Here is a 14,205-nt window from a genome sequence, read left to right as displayed (position 1 = left end):
AATGTACCATCTAACGGAAATGCCAAAATTCCGTCATTCTTCGTGTATTCCACCCAATTTTCCAACCATACACAAGAGAGGTACCCTTTATCAAACATCATGAAAGATGCGGGAGTATTAGGTGGTGGGATGACAACTCCTTCTCTAGTTTTGATAGGCTTGTCTTTCTTGAAAGAATTTTTCATCTTGCTTACTAAAGTCTTTTTCCTCTTTTCTCCGTACATAATGTTGTAGTTACGACCTTTCCACTGATCTTTTCCAAACCCTAGATATCTTGGATCCGGTCTAGTCTCCAGAGTATACGAATGCCACATATACTTTCCACTAGCGACCTTGTTTACAAAATCACTCCCAATCCAAATGCGTCTTTTATTCTTCAGCAACCAATCAACACGTTGGTTGCAAAATATTTCTGACCAATGGGGGTGCGCGGCCTTTTCGTGAGACAAGTTCTCACGCTTCTGCGCTCACCCCTCCTTTACAATACCAGCTCCGCTACACACCCGCTGTTTCTACCAATACCAGCGCGGCACAGAGTGACGTCAGAGCAGCTCCGCAACTGACTCCCTCCTTCACAAGGTAACGGAAACTTGATTTCTTTGTTAAAGTGCAAGTGCTTTATTTAATTTACAACGTAAAACATTCGCCACTGTACTCGAGTGTCTAGAAAGGAAAGATTTGTTTCACTGTAAGTAAACCTCTTCTGTCTACTTTTCATACACTACAGATAGATCTCTTCTGCCTACCCTTCACTCAAGCATTAGAGAACCTGCTACTTCTTCGACTCATCCACTCTTTTCGGGATATATACTAAGTCTAAAGATTCACTAGTGAACTCTTTTGCTATCACTCAAGCTCCGATGAGCCTACTACTCCTTTCTCGTGTGACCCTTACTAGGTTATATCACAACTGAAGTTTCATTAGCGAACTCGTTGCTATCATTTATTCAACTATTCATACAGAAACCCTAATTAGCGCTTCCAGTTCTGCCTAACCATGCACTAGTTTTCCTCGAGCCACTGACCTCAGTGCGAAGTGGATTCTCCTCACCACTCGCTATTCTGCCCCCGGGGATTCCTGACAAAATATAACAATTACTAACGAGTTGTTAATTACATATAAAATATAGCAGCATTTCAGGGAAAATTTTCAAACATTTCAAAACATTTCAAAGCAATTTCAAAGCAGTACGATTGATCAATCTTTTAGCAGCAAAATACATTTTAGCAGCATATAACCTATCTACCTATCTTAACTAGTCCTTACCTATCTTTAACTAGTCCCTAACCATAGCTCTGCTACCAGAAAATTACTGATAGAGCGCGCAGGTCACCCGACTCACAATTTTACCATATACGCATTGGGCCCATAAATTCAATCTTCCATATTTATTAATCGGGTAACCTTACACTCTACTACCAGTAACCCTGTTCCTTCCTATTGTATTTCCAATGTACCCGACTTACCACTCCACTGTTACTGGTACCTATGATCACAATGGATCAGGGAGCTAGCTGTGAAAATAAGTAAACAAAACAAAAATACCATATACAGCTGAATAATGTTTTTGTACTCTTAAATAACCACAAACTCGGGAAGTTTTCAAGACCTTTATCTAATCATTATTATCTTCTAGTGTCATGAGCCAAAGGTTCACCCCAATCAAACTATCTATCACGAGAATCATAACAATAGTATAACTATGTATGAGAGTGAGAAACATTTACAAATTGAAATATAAAGGAAGGGAAAAATAAGGAACACGCTATTTTTTATAAACAGAACTTCACAACTTCACTAAAGGCGGGTAAGGAAAGGGAACATACTAATCAAAGTAGACTTTCGAAATTTACTAACGATTCAGAGGAAATGAGATTCAGACTATTTGATTTATCCAGATATGCTAATTCTCTATAGGAAGGGTAAGAATGGAACAACCATATATGCAAACAGTTTTAGCATTTTCTAAAGGTAGGTAAAAAGTGGAACACGCTAATAAACCATAAAACATGAAAAACCTCATTTAAGGAGAGAAGGTTAAATGACATATATAAATGTATACTTCGTTCAAGACAATAGGAAAGAGTTTAGAATGATGGACACCCACATGGATTATATTTACCTAGGACAGATTGAAGAACTAATCCTGGCCACGGTTCAGTTGGGAAAAGTGGGGACAGGACCCTCAAGGACTTAGGTTGCCGGTAGGCGAACAGGTACTGCTCATGGACAGTCAGGACAGGATCACCCCAGGATTTGGATCAGGACCGGATTCGTCTAAGGGTACGACCAACACCTGCAGCTTCGGATGCAACGCCTGCGCTACTCCCTCTCTGCAAGGAATCTGTCAATAACCCCGATTGGGTTCTCGAATCTCCTAGCAAAGTGCTTCGCCAGCACTTAAGGTTTCCAAACCCCGATTGAGTTTGTGGAAAATTAAGGACAGAGTGCTCCGCAGCTCTCTGTATCAATCACCTATAGTGTTCGTTGGGTCAGTGACAGGTCAGCTATTCGGACAAGTCGGACAATTTCTCTAGTTAAACCTAGGCTAGTTATACTGTTTTTGGGTCAGTGTACCACCCACCAATGTTGCAAGTGAAAGGATCCCCATGTTCTGATTGGACAAAGGAGGGGATTAGGTCACCATTTACCTAAGATTTTGACTTTCCCAGACTTAATATTCAGTTCTCATACCCACCCCTTAAGTTCTAGCTTCCCATGACACTAGATTTACAGAATACAATAGAGTATACAGTAGTGAAATACAATTGTAACAATTTTAGGTACCAGTCGGTTTCAGCAGCTTGGTCACAGTTCAGGTTCCCAGGAGCATCTTGGCTTTGGCTGCCAGCTGGCTGGGCTCCACTGCATCATGAGGTTCTTTCCCTCATCACGTGACGAGTACCAGAAAGGCTTTTCAAGATGGAATCACGAGTGTTTCTCAGGCCCCAAAGAATGCAGTATATGAAAAGTAAGCGAAAACAATTTAGAAATACAGAAAAATTGAATACACTGTATACCACGAATAGCTACACTATACCCCTTACTTTATAATAACTATAGCATTAGGATAAGTGCGGAACGAACAACTTTGCGAAAGCAGCTTTGCAAGCACGGAGCATATGAGAAAACAAAGCGGCCATTTTAGCAGTATTGCGCATGAGCAAACGTTTCCCACCAGAACTGCAAGTACGTCACATCACGTGGTTATGACCGACGCATGCGCAGACTAAATTTCCGCGAAGCAGCGGCCATTTTTAGTGGCAAGCGTTATTACTGTTTAGTAAACACATAGGCAAGCGTCACTGGGACACCCCGTGTAGTGTAAAATGTGCAATATTAGTAAGACAAACATATTGATTAGACTATTAACACTATTCGAGGTTCATGAGTACAAGCAAGTCGCGTAACATGCGAATCCTTGCTCCATCAGAACCACAATAAGAATAATAGATTAAATGATTTTCACTAACAAGAACAGTTTTCAACATCTTTCATGTAAAGTAAAGCCTTGTTGCACAGCACAGGCCTAATTTTTTTTTTTTTAATCAGCAGGAAGTGATCATACAATTTGAAAACCTACATTAAATTAGTGAACCTCATAAGAAAGGTGTCATGCGAAGCAACAAAATGACTCAATAATGACCAAAAGAAAACAGACGAGACCAAGATGAGTAGAATCAATTGCATACATGTACGTTACGGAATACGAAAAGACATTTTGGTGTTGTAACGACATCCCCGACAAAACATCAGGAATTAGTTAATGAAACCAAAAATCGAGAAAACCTTTCTGGTAGATACTAAAAGGTCTTAGGGTCAGGTATGCCCAATATGCCATCTATGGAACAAAGCTGACACATTTAAGTTAACTAGGAAAAGAGGATATAAACCTACTAGGTTTGGGCAACTGCAAGTAGCAAGCAAATTCAGAAAATTACATTAGTAAAATGTAGCAGGATTTGTGTTGTGATGTGATTTAAAAATTAAATGAGTGAAAAATGTTGTTCCATATCGCTGGTGCAAACCTGAAATGGACTCAAATCATACAAACATATCTTGGTCAAGATGGGGACTTTAACAGCTGAAGCTTAGTCATTCTACAATTTAAGATTATATCTGAGCATTGGCCAACTGCTGAAAAGCCTCTGAAACTGTGCTGCAGGACAATTGAAATATGATGATAAAGTGCACATGATCACATACGACACAGTCATATACATTATTCACGTCAAAATAGATGCTACCAAGTTTGTGCATTGGAAAATCAATAAGATTACTGTGGCACAACGATGTGGATATTTGTTTTATTGGTTCTCAATGAATGTAGTTTTCAGGAGCACAAAATCTCTGTTGTGCTGTTTTATAAGAACCTGTGTCAAACAAGTTACCAGGTTAAAAAAACACACAATTTCCCCAAATTGAAGAAAACGTACCTTCGTGCCATTCACATCTAAACATGATGCATGCCGTACCTACACCTAACAACAAAGGCTCACTCTTATTTGCTAAATGATTTTGCATTGCCTTTATTTAATGAACTTCTGAAAACAGTCCATTTCAAATAAAATATACACAATCACATTCAAATTGAAATCTTTCACTTAAGTAAACTAACCAATACAACAATATTGAACACAGACAGGAGTCAACTGAATAAAAACAAATCACCAGTGCACTGTCAAAATATTCATTTTAACAAAACAAGTTATAAAATGCAAAACAAACCATAGTTGGTCAAAAAATGTTTCAGAAAGAAATCAACGTCCAACAGGTGAACATGGTATAGTTAACCATATTTGACAGGCGTGCTCATTTGTGCAATATGTGTTAGGGTGGTTCTATATATTTAATTTAAAAAAAGGATATTCGGTCAACCTTGTTATATAAACTGCATTTTAATTGCAGTTTCCCTGATGGAAACAATATGCATAGAAGGAATGTCCTCTAAAGAGTTTTTAAGAAGAATGACATTGTCAAGAGAATATCCAATACTTTCAAGTGGTCTCCTTGATGCACATAACCTTTGAGTTGATACCACCGATAATTCTGGTAAATCATTTACGAACATTATCAGCTCAGTATTTTACTAGTCAAACACCTGAAAATAAAAAGATTGAAAAGGCTTTCTAATCAGAATTCCTTTTCCTTAACTCAAATGTAATCACACCAGGTGGAAATTAGTAATACAAAAGCAGAAAACCAATTTCTCATATGTGTACAATTCTAATATCTCTGTTATTTCTGTCTTCTAAATGATAAATTTTGAGTTGGGTTACCACTTCTATATATTGGGAATTTATAGCAGCTACCTATTCCTCCTGTGCTTCCCAGTGTGAAGCTACAGGAGTTTTTCGATAAGGTTGAATTTTCCTTTATTGTATATCCTAGGACATGGTACTAACAGGGTTCAAGACAATCAATTTCATGAGCACAAGATTTAATACGCTGCTGCAGTTGATGTTAGTGTTGTAGAAAAAAATCCTTCATATTTTATAACTAGATGGAAAGGCAATAGTGACAGAAATCATATTACACACAGCCAAAACTGCAAAAAAGTCTCAAATATGGTAGAATGTGAATGTAAATGATTTTAAGGAGTGATCAATAGCTGTCGACCTTCAGATTTCCATTTGCTCCAAAATAGGCGTGCAAGTAATTAGGAAACATACTCCGCTTTCACTTGGGAAAAACATCTCCAAATCTTCACAAACGAATGCCATTCTGCTGCCGTTGTGTTCATGATGAGAGCGAAGATTGTTTTTGTGTTTATTTTCTGAAAGATTATCTAGTCTCTGAAACCTTTCTCAATTAAAGAAATGCGCTGGGGTTCGCTCGAGGATCCTTTTGGTTCCTGTATCTGTAGGTCCACCAGACACCCAGAATCTGATACGGGAAGGAAATAAATACAAACATCATGGCTATGTTTAAGATGTACACATTCTGTAAAATAAAAATGTTACTTAAGTCAATTAATTGAGTTATTCCTAATCAATACACATGAAGATTATATTGTATGTATGTATGTATTTGTCTTGTAAAGCGCACTGCTGCCCTGAGGCGTCGTGGCGCTGTAGACCGCTGGGGAACCCGTCCTGGCTATCCCTGTGAGATGGTCCCTACTGGGTATCGCCAAGGTGAAACCAGCCATCCCCGGCGAATGTGGGGGGCCGTTGTAGAGATGAGGCAAGCTAATGCCCAGAGTTGCCGAGTGTGATCCCTGGTTAGAGTAGGCACCGAGGTGAGAATTATCGAGTCCGCAGACCCTGGTCCACGACCCTGCCGCAACGGGAATTGAACCCTGGTCCTGGGCCGTTCTCTGCTTCCGGGTCTGCCGCCTCTAACCAGTGAGCCACACCACTCCACTCCATTGTACATCTCGTGCTTAGCTTTTGTCAATTCTGGAAACTTTGACATAGCTATTGAAATGTGTAAGAAGACAGTCGTATCTATGCCTTGACAGAGCACCCTCCATGTTTTGTCCTTGGTATTAGAAAGGGGAATTTATCAATACAGGGGGCATTATTAACTCTTTAGAAAACTGTTAGTGGTAGTTAATAAAAAAGGAACTTGTGAGCAAACAATTCCAGTGTTGCTACATGTTAGTTAGTTAGTTTCTTAAAGGTTTTTTATTCCAATCTAAGGAATCCAGGAAGAGGTAATGCCATAGGCCATGTCTAACTAGACATAAGGTTAGCAGATTTAAAAGGGCTACCTGTACAAAACTGGACAAAATAGAGTGGCGATATTTCAAGAGTAGTGCTGAATGAAAAGTCTAGACCGCTACTCTACAACGGAAAGAAAACAAGGACTGGCTATAGTAAGCCTATAAAGGGGTTTATCAATGCTTCCAGAGCATGCACACAATTTCTTTTGCAGGAAAAATACTGTTCAGTGCTGAAGCAGAAAGTGGCAAGAATATAAAGACTCAGCAAGCTAAAGTGATGACGACCAAAATAGACTGTTCTGAAATGCAAAAGCAAAAACCAGCAACATTCATTGGTTCAAATGAGCTACATTCAACTTGAATAAGACAATCTTTAGAATAGGATTATATGTTTTCACTCAATAGTCTCAAAGCTACCAGGACAGGCAGTTTTTCCTCCTCACTTGAAAGATGACAAATAGCTCTGGAACAAGAAAAAACTCTAAGGTATCTGTATGGCTTAGGTTGAGAATAAATGGCAGGAAACTGCAAGCAAAGCAAGTAATGCACAATAATGTCCAATTACAAACCTAAGTGAAAGACAGATTGTTAGACTTGGGCCTTAGGGCAGGTTCACCCCGAATCTTTTTGCCTTTATTTGTGACCCTGTGTAGTGATTTTTGGGTCTTGGCGCACTTTTTCCCTGTGTCCCAGAGTGAAAGTGCGTGCGTGTAGTATGGCTGGCCTGCTCTCCCATAGGAATGCATGGGGAATGTGTGTGCCCTGGTAGTTCCTGATGTGTGGGGAGTGCAGGCTCGAGTTTAGTATGTATGAACTCGTGAGAGTGAATGCTGCGCAATGGTATGTGCGGCTTGTATGTGTCTAGAAGGGAAGTGCTACTTCTGGACATTGATGTATGTGTGCAGTGAGGATAGTGGAGCGTGATTGGCTGGAGCTGGCTGGCATGCCAGGCTCCAGGAAGTCTGGATGGGTCTGCCCGGTGGTGAGTGTGAGATCAGCATGAGTGATGTGTGGGAGGAGTAGATCTGTGTCCTGGATGGGCTGGGTTTTCCCCACACAATGCTGGCTCCGCCCCCCTGTGGTTTGTCTAATGACCCTAGCCTCCCCAGTGAATGAAAGGGGTGGTTGGGCCATCAAGGGTACTCCCAAGCCAGCTGCAACTGGTTTCCCCCCACCCTGCACCTCCTAACAAAGGATTTCTCTGTATAAATATGGGGCTGTGTCCCCACAGAAATTGTTCTACTTGTGGATCCTTGCCAGAGGGGGCTGTTGCTGCTGCTGGGGCCAGGAGGACCGCCACTTGGCTTGTCTCCTTGCCTGGAGACCCAGTGTGCTGGCTCTGGCCCTGCCTTGCCCCCCTGCCTGCCTCCAGACCCTGCTGGAGCCTTTGCTTTGCTCTTAGCGCTTGGGAGCGCTTATTTGCCCACTAGCGCTGTGGAGCGCTTTATTTTTACCCCTAAGCGCTGGGCGCGCTGTATTTTGATTCTAGCGCTGTGGAGCGCTTTGCCTGCCTAGCGAGTGCCCACCTCGCTGACTTTCGCCGATTTTCGGCGTAGCGAGTGCCACCTCGCTTTATCTTTTAATTGGGGAGCCGGTGCCACCCGGCATTGCCCCGTGTTCTTTTATTTGATTGCGAGCCGGAGCCCACCCGGCATCGCCCGTGATCACCGCCACAGCCCGGGGATGCAAGGAAGCAGCCGCTGACGTCACAGCCCGGCCGCGCTGGGATTGGCCCAGCCGGCCGAGCCTTCCGCCGCGTCATCCAGCCAGGCCAAAGGAGCAGGAAGCGGCCGGCGCGTCGTCCCGAGGCTCCCGATCGAGAGGAGAGCCCCGGAGTGGCAGAGGAGCCCCGAGCCGCCCAGCGACCCAGCCGGTGAGTGAGGCGGGAGAGTAGAGGAAGGGAGGAGGGCGTCGGGGCACGTTGTCGGTGCCCGCCCCTCCCCTTCTGTGTGCGGGCCGAGTGAGGCCCTAGCTGTGTCCGAGCCCAGAGAGGCTCTGTGGCATTCGAGTGAGCCCCGAGGCTCTGAGGGGAATGTGATTGATTTATTGAGCCCCAGGAAGGCTCCCGCCCCAGCCATAGAGGATTTACGAGCCAGAGGAGCTCGTGGGGGGCACAGTGGTTCTTCGAGCCCAGCGAGGCTCATCGCCCTCATTGATTGCGAGCCAGAGAGGCTCTGGGGGCATTCTTATGATTTTAAGAGCGCAGAAGCTCTAATTGCGCATTTGTTTTGCGAGCCCTGAGAGGCTCTAGGGGGACACAGGCAGTTAGTTGGTTGTAGCCCCGAGGCTCCCACGCTGTGTCTCCCCACCATTGTTCTTGAGCCCACCTGGCTCCAACGTTGCCTACTCGCTATTTACAACTGTCCAGCACTTAGTGGACAGTTGCTACGTTTAGGCTTTTGTGTCTGTGCTGCCTGCGCAGACCTCCCTGACACTGAGACTCAGGGCATTCCGCCCCTTTCGAGGCCAGTTGGCCTGAGGGACATTTTGAGTGTTGTGCTACATGCACCCTGCGCATTGTGATTTCTTTGCTATATGATTCTTGCGCAAAAGTTCTAACCTGCACCTCTGAATGTGTTTTAATGTTACATGTGCAATTCTTGTTTATTATTACCTTTGCTAAAAGTGACCTGCTTAGGTAATTCTTTATGTGTTTATCCCCTTTGCTAAAAGTGACCTGCTTAGAGGATTGTTGGTGTCATTACCTTTGCTAAAAGTGACCTGCTTAGGTAATGCCTTGTTCTTTTATTTCCCTTTGCTAAAAGTAACCTGCTTAGAGGAATGTTGATGTTTGATTGCCTTTGCTAAATGTTACTTGCCTAGGTGATTATTTTAGGTTTCCTTCCCCCTGCGTGATTTCCCTACAGAGACTAGGGTGGCGTAGGAGGTGATAGGTTTTCCTTCCATAGGTCCTGATGATAAGGTCCTAGCTCCCTGCGTGATTTCCCTACAGAGACTAGGGTGGCGTAGGAGGTGATAGGTTTTCCTTCCATAGGTCCTGATGATAAGGTCCTAGCTCCCTGCGTGATTTCCCTACAGAGACTAGGGTGGCGTAGGAGGTGATAGGTTTTCCTTCCATAGGTCCTAGCTCCCTGCGTGATTTCCCTACAGAGACTAGGGTGGCGTAGGAGGTATTTTCTCTTTACCAGTAGTTACTGGTTGTATGCTACATTTACTATTTCTGTGTTACAGTCATTGTATGTTGATGTGCTAAAGTGTTATACCTACAAGTATTATTTCTAAAAAGTGCATACCCCTGACAGTGGTCCAGGTGGCCCTGTCCTGTACATAATCCCTTGTAAATCTTGCCCGTGCCTGTTGGCACATTGTAAAGTGTGTGTGTTATCTAATGTGTTCTTATTATTATAATACAAAGGCTATTTTTGATATAACCTTGTGTGGAGTTTCCTTTGTGGTGGGCCTTTGGTTGTTGTCGCTGGGGTGCGCGCGCAAACGCTTTACACATCGCCTCTGAGATTAGCCTTGCTGCTCGCGCCACGTTACCTAGAGGGTGAGCGGGGGTTATCTTGGTGTGTGACTCCCTAGCCCTGACCTTAGAAATGGTGATCCCTGACTGACCTCGACGCGAGTCTTGGCCGGCCAGGGTCCCGTTTCTAACATTGGTGGCTAGCGGTGCGGATTGGACTTGCGTTTGCGTTGTACCACAGTGGCGACAGGCCACACTTCAAAACTCTGCAATTTTAGATAACCACATTTTTGGGATTATTGTTTTTAGGGAAGTTCAGTTTTGCTTCTCCTGAAAGGTGTCATTTGTATTTTGTCCAGTACCTTGTTCCCCGCCCTGCTCCCAGAGTTTGGTACCTGTGTCGCTAGTGGTCAGGTTGAGATAATCAGGGGTGGTAGAAACTGCCTTACCAGTCCGAGGGGAGGGTTGTGTGTGAATGAGTGTGTGTTACGCTGGACAGTGGAGTGCAAGTTCTGAGATAGGAATCTTGCTGAATTGTGTTAATTGTGTACTCCTGTTTAGCTCAGACCCCCAGGTTCCCTGTGTGATCTCGTCTCTAGAACGTCTGCCAAAATGGAGCCTGTTTTTGATCTCAGTGATCTAGTTTGGTACAGTATGCAGGAGTTGGAAAGGTTCTGTAGAGAGAGAGACATAGGGGTGGATGAATCAGATACTGAGAACCAACTTAGGAACCACCTGATCCAATGGTATAAGGATCAAAGGGATCTTGAGCGCAGCGAGGAAAGGGACCAGGCCACATGCCATGAGGGTGGTGAGTCTGTGGGGAGCCCTGAAGATTCTGATGAAGAATGTGAGTTGGATGATGACAGTGGTTGGGCCCCAGCAGATAGTGAGGACCCCATAGGTAGGGAGTCCCTTGCTGGGCCCAGTGTCAGTACCAGCGCCCCATCCCTTGTCCTGTCCCCAGAAGAGTGGGAAGATAGGGAGAAAGAAAGGGAGCACCAGTTAGCGATGGAACAGCTCATGTTAGAGCATGCCCAGGCTATGGCGCAGCTAGAGATCGAAAGACTCTTAGCGCAGGAGAGGATAGAGGTGGAGAGAAGGGCCATCATCCGTGAGAGAGCAGCCCTAGAGGATAGACTCTTCCCTGCGCACAGTTGTAATTGTCTGGATTCCCCAGGGAGGGTGGAGTCCAGTGGTGGCAGCTTTTTAAATGTCAGTGTAGACAGTCCCACTCCCAGTTCCCCGAGTATGGTTCCTGTTTCCCCAGAGGAGGAGAATAGGTTGAGGTTTAGGAACCTTAAGAAACCATCTCACCAGAAGTGGGGGTATTTTGTGGATGACTGTTCGGATGCAATGTGGGGTTGGCTGACGGCTAACTCGGACAATGAGGTGGACGGTGTGGTGAATATGTTCCTCAAAGAGCAGTTGCTCAGTGTTGTTTGTCCAGAGTTGCGCCAGCACCTGCTGAAGTTGAAGTGTTTTTGTCCTTGGGACCTTGCAGAGGAAGCAGAACGCTGGGACAGTGCGAGAGGTTCTTTTGAGTCACTAGTGAGTGATTCCAACAATAGTGGGTCAGGTGTCTTCCAGCCCAGTGTGGTGGAGGAGGGTGAGAGTAGCCCAGCTAGGTCCTTGGTTAGTGAGAAGGGTGTAGGGGCTGACTGCCTGTCTCAGTGGAGCGGGAGTGAGTGTGTGACCGAGAGTCCCCAGACGCCCGAAGCCCTGTCACAGAGCCTGGATGGTTTCTTTAGGGAACACCAGGAAAGGAACCTAGACTTGCCTGTTAGTTCACTTGAGGGAGATCTCCTAGTGTGTAGAGAACCTGGAGCATCTGTAAGCGGAGCTTCTATGGTCCTAGAAGCTGGCAGTACCGCTCCAGGAGGGAGAGTACAGAAGTCCAGTGAAAGGAGTGATTTGGGGATGTTGTGTGAATCCCCAGAAGTCCTGGAGTGCCAGGCATTGGTTCCACCGAAGGTTTTAGACCAGAGGTTGGATGGCCAGGTTCAGGATCAGCCTGACCTGAAGGGTGGGACTACTGTAATCAGTGTCCTAACCAGTTCTTTCTCCAGAGGTACCGCCCCGGTTGGGAGGGAGCAGGACTCTGGAAGGGGGTGCAGAGGGTGGGAGAGCCCACCTCTGACCCCGGTACCACCTGAGGGGTTAAACCCTAGGTTGGGAGAATGTTGTTTAGAGGGGACCCCTCGCAGGAGGAGGAGGAACCCTAGGAGAAGAGGTAAGGGGAGGAGAGCCTTCCCTGAGACTCCTGGTCCACCTAAGGTTGTAGACCCTAGGCTGGAGAACCAGTGGCAGTCTAGCCCTGTCTTGCAGACAGGAAGAGTGGAAAATGGCTGTTATGTGCCAGGGGTTACTACCCCCCACTTTGTGAGTAGGCAGGATCCAGTGGTACCTGAATGGCCTAGGGCCTGGTCCTGGCCGAGGGCAGCTGGAGAGTATCAGTGGGGTACCCCAGTTAGTCCCTACAGTAGTTTTAGAAGGAACCCTAGGGGTTCACCGTGGCGTAAAACAGGAAGGTGTCCCTGCAGTTGTGGGCCCGCGTCCTTGTTTTATCGCCCCAAGCAGGGAAGTCCATCACGGTGGTGATCGGTCTGCCCTGCGTTTTGGCTGGAAGGGGGTCGTGTTAGACTTGGGCCTTAGGGCAGGTTCACCCCGAATCTTTTTGCCTTTATTTGTGACCCTGTGTAGTGATTTTTGGGTCTTGGCGCACTTTTTCCCTGTGTCCCAGAGTGAAAGTGCGTGCGTGTAGTATGGCTGGCCTGCTCTCCCATAGGAATGCATGGGGAATGTGTGTGCCCTGGTAGTTCCTGATGTGTGGGGAGTGCAGGCTCGAGTTTAGTATGTATGAACTCGTGAGAGTGAATGCTGCGCAATGGTATGTGCGGCTTGTATGTGTCTAGAAGGGAAGTGCTACTTCTGGACATTGATGTATGTGTGCAGTGAGGATAGTGGAGCGTGATTGGCTGGAGCTGGCTGGCATGCCAGGCTCCAGGAAGTCTGGATGGGTCTGCCCGGTGGTGAGTGTGAGATCAGCATGAGTGATGTGTGGGAGGAGTAGATCTGTGTCCTGGATGGGCTGGGTTTTCCCCACACAATGCTGGCTCCGCCCCCCTGTGGTTTGTCTAATGACCCTAGCCTCCCCAGTGAATGAAAGGGGTGGTTGGGCCATCAAGGGTACTCCCAAGCCAGCTGCAACTGGTTTCCCCCCACCCTGCACCTCCTAACAAAGGATTTCTCTGTATAAATATGGGGCTGTGTCCCCACAGAAATTGTTCTACTTGTGGATCCTTGCCAGAGGGGGCTGTTGCTGCTGCTGGGGCCAGGAGGACCGCCACTTGGCTTGTCTCCTTGCCTGGAGACCCAGTGTGCTGGCTCTGGCCCTGCCTTGCCCCCCTGCCTGCCTCCAGACCCTGCTGGAGCCTTTGCTTTGCTCTTAGCGCTTGGGAGCGCTTATTTGCCCACTAGCGCTGTGGAGCGCTTTATTTTTACCCCTAAGCGCTGGGCGCGCTGTATTTTGATTCTAGCGCTGTGGAGCGCTTTGCCTGCCTAGCGAGTGCCCACCTCGCTGACTTTCGCCGATTTTCGGCGTAGCGAGTGCCACCTCGCTTTATCTTTTAATTGGGGAGCCGGTGCCACCCGGCATTGCCCCGTGTTCTTTTATTTGATTGCGAGCCGGAGCCCACCCGGCATCGCCCGTGATCACCGCCGCAGCCCGGGGATGCAAGGAAGCAGCCGCTGACGTCACAGCCCGGCCGCGCTGGGATTGGCCCAGCCGGCCGAGCCTTCCGCCGCGTCATCCAGCCAGGCCAAAGGAGCAGGAAGCGGCCGGCGCGTCGTCCCGAGGCTCCCGATCGAGAGGAGAGCCCCGGAGTGGCAGAGGAGCCCCGAGCCGCCCAGCGACCCAGCCGGTGAGTGAGGCGGGAGAGTAGAGGAAGGGAGGAGGGCGTCGGGGCACGTTGTCGGTGCCCGCCCCTCCCCTTCTGTGTGCGGGCCGAGTGAGGCCCTAGCTGTGTCCGAGCCCAGAGAGGCTCTGTGGCATTCGAGTGAGCCCCGAGGCTCTGAGGGGAATGTGATTGATTTATTGAGCCCCAGGAA

The 14,205-nt window shown here is 46.6% G+C and overlaps 1 protein-coding gene across 1 annotated transcript in view; it reads right to left on the bottom strand.

Annotated features, from left to right (window-relative positions):
- Positions 1-4,294: 4,294 nt before the first annotated feature.
- The window catches only part of TSPAN13 (tetraspanin 13), a 104,529-nt gene continuing 94,618 nt past the window's right edge, over positions 4,295-14,205 (bottom strand). Inside the window, exon 6 of the mRNA XM_078663776.1 lies at positions 4,295-5,887. Within this exon, the coding sequence (XP_078519902.1) occupies positions 5,813-5,887 (75 nt within the window). The 3' untranslated portion in view covers positions 4,295-5,812. The remainder of the gene's footprint in view (positions 5,888-14,205) is intronic.

This window comes from Lissotriton helveticus, chromosome 10 (assembly GCF_964261635.1).
Source record: "Lissotriton helveticus chromosome 10, aLisHel1.1, whole genome shotgun sequence".
Classification (NCBI taxonomy): domain Eukaryota; kingdom Metazoa; phylum Chordata; class Amphibia; order Caudata; family Salamandridae; genus Lissotriton; species Lissotriton helveticus.
The sequence above is the reverse complement of the archived record's forward strand: the minus strand, read 5'-3'. Positions and strand labels throughout refer to the sequence as shown.